Raw genomic sequence first — 8,452 nt, 5'->3', positions numbered from 1 at the left:
ATTTTCTGCTCGACAGTCAGCTGATACTTTCCCTGTGAATTGAGCACCCATGTCTCCTTGAATTCATTACTTTTCACTAACCAGCTTTGCCCAACCGCAATTTTTTTTTTTTTTTTTTTTGCGCGAAGCCACATCCCGCACGCAAACTTTTGTCCATGACTGCACGGCCACCCGCTCAACGCGTTCGATGAGCAATGCACTGCGACAGCCACGCTTTTACTACATTACACCCAACTTCAAAAACAAGTTCCAACCAAAAAATAAATTTGGCCCAACCATTTATTTGCAAACATTTTTGTTCCACACACATTTTCACTCATCACCAAGAAATACATTCATGACATTTTAGGAAACATACATTCCATAACTGATTAGAAACAAGAAAAAAATGTGCCACGTCCTTAATCAGAAAAGCTTTAATGGGCCTATTCACTTAAAACGTAAGCTAATCTTCAATAAAAAAAAAAAGACAGGCACAATCACTGCATGATTCTCAGTCACTACATACACCTTGCAAGCTGTTGGTTGGTTGAATTAGGAAAAAAATGAAATGCAGGCCTAAGAATGTGACTGGCACGCTAACTCTGGCATACCAGCCTCAAGGGGAGAATAGGACGCAGTCTCAAGCAGCATCAGTCAATAACTGTACACGTGGGGGAGCTGGTGGGCAGGGGGGGGCAGCGGAAAATTTCCAGTGCAGAATAACACAAGGCTCTTTTCGGGGCCGCTGGTTAAAGGTCATCATCATCCTCATCAGGCAGCGATGTGTTCTGTGCCTCCTTCATGTCGTTCTCGAGCTTGGCCTGCCATTCGGGGTCCATGGTGACCTCTGGTGGTGCAAGAGCAGGCATGGCCACGAACTCCAGGTTGGGGTCACCGATCAGCTTGCGCGCCAGCCACAGGAAGGGCTTCTCGAAGTTGTAGTTGCTCTTGGCACTGATGTCGTAGTACTGCACCACAAGAGAGAACGCTCGATTGGTCACATGGGCAAATTTCAGCTTTTCTGAAAAAGCAGCCCAAATTCCAAGCTCAGCAGTTCATGCACAAGTATGTCAGCCATGACAGCCGACATCTTGCTATTTTTCCTGAAAGCGGCAGGTTCTATACAACAGAAGACACAGCGATAGGCCCATGGAGCCCTTACAACCCTCCTACTACTTGCACAAAGCTTGCTTCATGCCGTAGCTTATTAAAATCTGTTTTGAACACAGCACTTTAACTGTTGTGGGAATAAACAGGTTGACAAAGTCACTTTATTTTCAGCAAAGCAACAGGAGTAACCCTGAAAAAAAAAAAAAAGTTCCTAAAAACGGCAAAGAAACCAAAGAAACAAAAGAGCAGACAGGGGCAGTAGTATAGCATATCCAGCACAAGACTCCATATGCTTCGTGCAAAGCCTCAATGGGCGCCACCACAAGTCCCCATATTAGAGAGTTTTAGTTTCACGTACGTAGAGCTCTTACGGGTGACCAGTGCGCATGCGCAGAACGCAAAGGGTGTGCGCGAGTCTCACGTACGTGAGATTCGGATTTTTACGTTGCGGTCTTTGCGTTGCTTGCGTACGCAGCGTTGACAAACATGGCGGCGCCCTGCCCGCCGCTTCACAGCGATAACAGCTTCGTCGCTAATCCCTCGAGGCGATAGCGTGTTCTAAACTGTTGTATTCGCCTTCGATTTGCCCATTCTTACCCTCGCATAAGGTTTCAAGCGACAAATAGCTTTTGTTTTTCAGACAGAAGGGCGACTTTTCAGCTGCTAAGCCTGACAAAGTAGCGTTGGTCGTCGTCATAGCAACCGTCTCGCTATGAATGGCTTCGCTTAATGACTTGTCTTAGATGATTTTGGCTACAACCAGTGTCTGCGTTTCTTAGTAGATGGCGCTAGGCGTAACGCGCGGCGTGTTTCGCGTACGTGTAACTATAAGGGTTTCAAACCACCTGCGTGGAGGCTACGTAGACTTCTCACGTTTGCGTACGTGAACCTTCTACGTACGTGAAACTAAAACTCTCTATTAAAGTCAAGGGGCACATTGGGGCCTTCGTGAGATAAGTTTGCCAGACCTCGGATTTTGCACTGACTTGAACTTTTTGCAGCCTTGCTGAAAAACACACCCATACAAGCATCTGCTATACATTCACCATAGTGGCAAGCGCCAGAGATCATGCGTGTGCACAGTAAAGTTCCACCACGCCACAAGTTGGGACAAGCAAGCAAGAATGGAAATGCCGAGGTCGCAGCCATGTCATTGTTTCCCCATACATGGTTCACGGTGGTTCTGTGAGAAAGTTGTCTACATCACCGAACACAGAAACGAACGAGGTAAGGAACAAAAAAAAAATGCTGTAATAAATTATTTATAATGGACTGGGGCACACCCCCCACGCTTTCACTAATCCCAAGGTCCTCAGCACCGCTCGCAGAATTAAAAAGAAGCTGAAATTTTGGCGTCCTCTCTCGTGAAGTGCACGGGAAGCTCTGCAAATTCTCAACATGCATACAGCAGAGACAAATGTACATCAAACTTTTCAAGTGACATGAAGCACTTGGAAGCAATTTGAAGCTACAGGGAGCAAGTTCAGGGGGCAGAATGGGTTATCTTAGCGATGCTTTGAATAAACTTTCTCCTGATTTACTATAGGCAGCCAAGCATTTAGAAGCATGTAGCCCTTCACAACCCTGCTCTGCATCAGAATTGTTTATGGAGTTTTTACCTTTTTAGAGCACATTTTTATCTAAGGCAAGCATCCTATCATGCATGCAGGCAGCAACTTCCTGTGTTGCTCACTCTTGCAAACTAAACAAGGTGACCAAACTCGAACATCAAACTTAAAGGGAGGTTTTTGTTACTGTTTGAGCAGCCAGCTAAGGCAACAGTTGTTTCTTGACATCCCTGAAAGTTTGGTTTGGCTTATGGGGTTTAACGTCCCAAAGCGACCCAGGCTATCAGAGACGCCGTAGTGAAGGGCTCCGGAAATTTCGACCGCCTGGGGTTCCTTAACGTGCACTGACATCGCACAGTACACGGGCTTCTAGGATTTCGCATCCATCGAAATTCGACCGCCGCAGCCGGGATCGAACCTGCATATTTCGGGCCAGCAGCCGAGCGCCATAACCACTCAGCCACCGCGGCGGCTACATCCCCGAAGGCTTACGAGCATGGATCCTAGAAAACATAGGCAAGCTTGATGAACAGCACAGCCATTGACAAAAATGCAGTGTGCTATGCTATGTGTTTCACTAAAAATTTGTTATGTCAAATTTAGTTACCCAAGGGTTGTGCAGCATCTCCTGTTTTTCACTCATTACTGTTTGCTGCAAAATTATGCATACACAATGCTTGTTTTCTGTCCATCCACTGCACTTTTTGCCTTTCGTATGCAGTTAACCTTCACTTACAGTAAAAGAAAAAATAAACAGACGACTAAATTCTTGACAGAAATAGGAAGCAGCCTTGCTTCTGCATACTGTCCAAACAGCAAATTTACTGCATGCAAGGCTGCCAAAGGGGTGCCAAGAATGGTGACAGTCACCTGAAGATTCTTTTTCCGGTGGAAAACGATGGACTTGGCCTTGACTTTGCGGTCTTTGATGTCCACCTTGTTGCCACAGAGCACAATGGGGATGTTTTCACAGACCCGCACAAGATCGCGGTGCCAGTTGGGGACGTTCTTGTATGTGACACGGGAGGTGACGTCAAACATGATGATGGCACACTGGCCTGTACAAATGCAAGGACAAAAGAGGAGGCTCAACGCTTCCACATCTTCCACAGGCAACTGCAGCACATAATGCACGAGCAACAATAAAGTAAAGTCGTGGTACCACTAACGATAAGAGATTTTGCTGTATTTCACCGTAGACTGCCAGATTGCTTGAGGACGCCATCATTCAAATTTCCGTGCTCCTCACAATGTCGTACCAAGATTTTACTGCATATTACGGTACATACTGCAAAGCTGCTTGAGTCTGCTATCATTCAAATTTCAGTGCTTCTCAAAATGACAACCTTTCTGCTCGTTGCGCTTTCAAAGGCTGCTCTTTAGTGCAGGGCACTTGTCTACAGATTACAGCATGCAAACAGCAAGCTCCACAGTGCAGTCAACGCATACACAATGTGACACTGGATCAAGTTAGTTCAAATTCATCTTCATACTAACAAGTAACACGCATTACAGACTGTAGCCAATGCACACCATTTGCACAACCTACACACCAGCAGTGCAATGCCTAATGAATTTAATCCAGAGCATGACATTTACCCAGCAACTTCCAGCAGGTGTCCACGAAAAAGATGCACACAGGTCAAGAAATGTCCAACTCCAAGGGACTACACAAAACGGCTGGCGGCTTAGCATGGCTGAGAGCGAACCCGGGAAGCTACAGAGGAGCTAGTTACGAGTCTTTCCTTTCCCCATAATCAACGGAGTATGCAACGTTGTCAAGCCAATGAACCCAATGAAGGATGGCGGCCTATTGCTCTAGTGGCTCGTTTCTGCACTCATGTAAATGTAGCACACACCTCTCCGTCACTACTTCCACGTAGCTCAAAGCATGGTTGAGGTGTCCACTGACCCAAGGGGCCAGTATGAGCATTTCCTTTCGTGCTAACACAGAGGTCTCACGTCCACCTGAGGATTTTGCAAGGTGGGAGGCTAATAGTGCTTTTTGCGAACGGATGGAAGTTGAAAAAGACGTGCAAAGCACAGCGCAAGTGTGTGGCACTTGAACACGAGGCATGATCGGTTACACAGATAGCATAGTGCTTTTGTGCAGTAGCCAGTGACGCTGATCTGTTCGCACCACTATGGGTTCAAGACCCAGTTGCGTCAATATTCATTTTTGCAGGTATCCGATAGGCTTGACGTCCACCTTTGAATTTTGCGGTTTAGGAGGCTAATAGTGCTTTCACAATAAAATGAACAAAGGTTGAGGCTAGAGACCCACTGGCTTTTTCAGGACTGCTACTCAAGTAATGCTCTCACACTAAAAGGGAAGAGGAAAGAAGCTTTAGTACCGCACTCAGCGGCTTTCAACCTACAAGCAAGAGCTTGCTTAGAATGCCCAGCTTGCTTTTCTTCAGGCACAACTCACCCTGAATGTAGTAGCCATCACGCAAGCCGCCGAACTTCTCCTGGCCTGCAGTATCCCAAACATTGAACCTGATGGGGCCCCGGTTTGTGTGAAAGAGAAGGGGGTGGACCTCCACACCAAGGGTGGCTGTAGAACAACACATCACAAGAAAGGTAGGTCAGCACACTTGCCGCAATGACTCCATTTCTGCTATGTTTCAGCAGGACCCAAACCTCAGTGGGCTAAATTATGAAATGCTGCATCTTTTGAGAATCCCACAGAGTGTCCAGGCATGCCCCAAGCTTCCCCTTGACGCAATGTAGAGACATGAGCAGGCTTGGCGAGAGCGGTGCTCCGCAGAGCAAATGAAACGAAATTTTATAGCAGGAGCTCAAAGTTACAAAAAAAAAAGCTTTTCCATGCAACAACAAAAAACTTGAGCAACATGCCGCTACACAGCATGCAATCCACTATGCATTTACGTTACTTAGTCAGCAGCTTGTCGTTTCAGCACTCTAGACAAGCCTGTTCACGATTACTTAACAGGCCAAAGTCATGCTTTGACTGAAGGGTAGAGTTTGCCTTTCCCAGTTGCAGTACTTAATTAGGCAGTAAGCACAACGTCCACTACAAATCATGTCTTGCAGACAGGCTCTATGTTCCCACACAGCAACTAAAAGAAAAAGCTTGGCTTGTTATATCAACTTGCAGCCTCAGATTAGAGGGACAAAATCCTCCGCATAGGTTGTGCCATCTGGTGACAAGTCAATCATCATTGGCTGCGCTCTTGTGTAGGCCCATTTTAAAACAGCCACTTCATACATTAAATACACTGCTTAATCTTGCGACAAGAAAAGACAGCCACTTCATACAAATTCAAAAACCCAGCCTGGCATATTTTACCACACAGAAGTAATGGTTTAGCAAGATACAAAAGCATCTTACGTACCGACATACTTCTTTTCAAACTCTCCGGTCAGATGGCGCTTGACAAAAGTGGTCTTGCCCGTACCACCATCGCCAACCAGAACACACTGCAGACAAAAAGCATTGCATCACGAACATGACACACATGTGAACAGACAGCAAATGAAGCCACCATTCTTCATGCACCTCCAAGCAACCTTCTTGCACTTGGCTCAAATGAGACCCAGACTATCTTGACAAATGCTCTTTTAAAAAAAAGGCAGGACCATACATGCTTAAACAACTAACCTTTAACAAAGCTAAGCTGAAATTCACTGCTTTTTAAGCAATAATTTTATGGCCAAACACATCACCAGCCTTGCACACAACAAGCGTCAAAGCTAGAGAGATTACAAAGTGCAAGTAACATACAGTGTTTACTTCTAGTAGAGGTTTAAAATGATATTTAAGAATAAAAAATGTTCCATCATGTAACACAAGTTGTGCACTATCAGATTCCCACACAAGTAACACTAAGATTCCATCATGGGGTACATATTTGAACTACGAGGTCCACGATGAGGGCTTTCACAAATGTGCAGCTTCAGATTAGAGGGACAGTTCTCGGCATGGGCTTCGCCATTCGGTCACAACTGAATCATCACTCGCTGCACACTGACAAAAACAACAGCTATTTGTAATCGTTTCACTTAAGAATGGCCTTAAGTCGTTGCTACTCACTTTGAAGGTAGGGACCGCGTCCCCGAGGTCTTGCTGCTGCATTGTCTGCGAAAAGACGACCAGTTGTCAAAGGCACGCTCGTGACAGAATCGACAGCTAAGATTAGGCGCGGTTATTGCCCCTCTCGCCTCAATATCGCGACCGAAACGCCCGCCAACGCCGGGATGTTTATGAGAGCATACAGCAGAGATCATACTAAGCTAAAAGTAATGAATGGGGGGTCATCACGTAGGGCCAGTAATATACACGACTCCACGGTGCGCGCGTCCGTTCAACAAAAAACAGACAGCTACCGCACTCGCGACGCCGAACCAAGCAGAGATGACGCAAGACGCAAGCACGCTACTCCGTCGGTTCCGGGATGAGCGTTTGTGGAACCGTGTGAAACGTATTGTGAGGGCCAAGTATGAGTAATCTGCCGGCACTTTGTAAGGCTAACGCCGTCAACGAAAAGTGCGTTCCAACACGCGAGGCAGGAGCTGTCTGCCGCCGATTCTTGCCTTTAATTCGGCAAATTCTGTAAGTTGAGGCTAGTAACCAACGGTTCGGCAGACCTACCCAAGGAACTTCCGAACGCAGGGCTAAGTGGCTAACGATGAACGTTAATGCCGATGGCGCCAATTTTCACTATCAACGCGCTACTAGCGGTACTTACGGCAGCCAACGAGCCGCAAACGTGAAACAGGGCTGCCAGAATCTATCCTTTATGTTGCACTCCGTACTTTTTACACGAAACAGCGGAAGTTTTCTCTGATTCGAACCAATTTGTACCAGACACAAAATACCGCCTCCTAGGCCTCGGCCGAACAAAAGCACTATACAGCGAAAATAACCTCATTTCGCCGCTGACAGCACTGAAACAAATAATAACTCCGGTAAATTAAGGTCGCAGGAACGAAAATTACTTACAAGAACGTAGACGTCAACAAAACAAGGATTTCAGGCCGATTTAAATAGATTCTCCCTCACAACTGCGCATTCACACACACATACACAGCACCGGATTTCGGTAAAAGAATTGCCGCAGGTGGCGCCACCAGCGCCACAAAGCCGCAGTGCGTTTGGTTTCGTTTTTATTGCATAAAAAAAAAGAGTAGCACCTTCTACTTACTAATAAAAAAACTGCATCACGCACTATTGACGCCGATCAATAAATATTTTATTCAAATTTCTTGAAACGACACTTTCTGAAGCAACCGTCGAGGCAGGAGGCGTTGGTCGAGGCTGTGGTCACAATGGCGGGTGATATGAATCACGACAGCTCCCCAGTCAACCACTTCGCTGAGCCATTACAACCCACAGGACCGGCCTTTGAACGAACCGTAGCGCTGCTGAACGTGTAAGCCAGTATATAATGCTGTTAGCACTGCTCCGTGTACCGAGTTCGAGCTCAGATTTAACATCAAGGTGCGCAGCCTATCGAACAAGCCTAATTGGTTAACCGGATAGTTTACCCGGGGACGAGAACCCACTCCAAGCAGGAGGTTGCCCTCCTTGTTCGATGATCAGGGATCAGGAGCTTCGTTCCCACCCTAAGTCGTCCCATCAGATATTCCTCTACATCATCATCATTATCGTCAGCCTGTCTACGCCCACTGCAGGGCAAAGGCCTCTCCCATGTCATTGACCCTGTCCATCCTCTACAGTTCTCTGCAACCAGTTAACACCGGCTTCCTTCTCTCGGGGCGGCTTCCTGGAACAAGGGACTCTCCCGAAACTGAAAGCAACACAGTAC

General features: G+C 46.6%; 1 protein-coding gene across 1 annotated transcript; it reads right to left on the bottom strand.

Annotated features, from left to right (window-relative positions):
* Positions 1-261: 261 nt before the first annotated feature.
* Ran (RAN, member RAS oncogene family) lies at positions 262-7,755 on the bottom strand. Its single transcript, XM_077653840.1, has 6 exons — positions 7,627-7,755; positions 6,718-6,762; positions 6,020-6,104; positions 5,092-5,217; positions 3,531-3,718; positions 262-950 (listed from the first exon to the last, which is right to left on the bottom strand). Exons 2-6 carry the CDS (start codon positions 6,757-6,759, stop codon positions 732-734), a joined length of 660 nt encoding a protein of 219 aa, XP_077509966.1. The 5' UTR covers positions 6,760-6,762; positions 7,627-7,755; the 3' UTR covers positions 262-731.
* Between the last annotated feature and the right edge of the window lie 697 nt (positions 7,756-8,452).

The sequence above is a fragment of the Amblyomma americanum genome, chromosome 2 (assembly GCF_052857255.1).
Source record: "Amblyomma americanum isolate KBUSLIRL-KWMA chromosome 2, ASM5285725v1, whole genome shotgun sequence".
Lineage (NCBI taxonomy): Eukaryota > Metazoa > Arthropoda > Arachnida > Ixodida > Ixodidae > Amblyomma > Amblyomma americanum.
Note: the sequence above shows the minus strand (reverse complement) of the source record. Positions and strands in the feature narration are given on the sequence as shown.

Coding starts and splice junctions, on each gene's coding strand:
- Ran (XM_077653840.1), bottom strand. CDS start 6,759: ATGCAGCAGCAAGACCTCGGGGACGCGGTCCCTACCTTCAAA. Junction 3,719..5,091: donor TGATGGCTACTACATTCAGG/GTGAGTTGTGCC, acceptor GCATTTGTACAG/GCCAGTGTGCCATCATCATG. Junction 951..3,530: donor ACCGGAAAAAGAATCTTCAG/GTGACTGTCACC, acceptor CTTGTGGTGCAG/TACTACGACATCAGTGCCAA.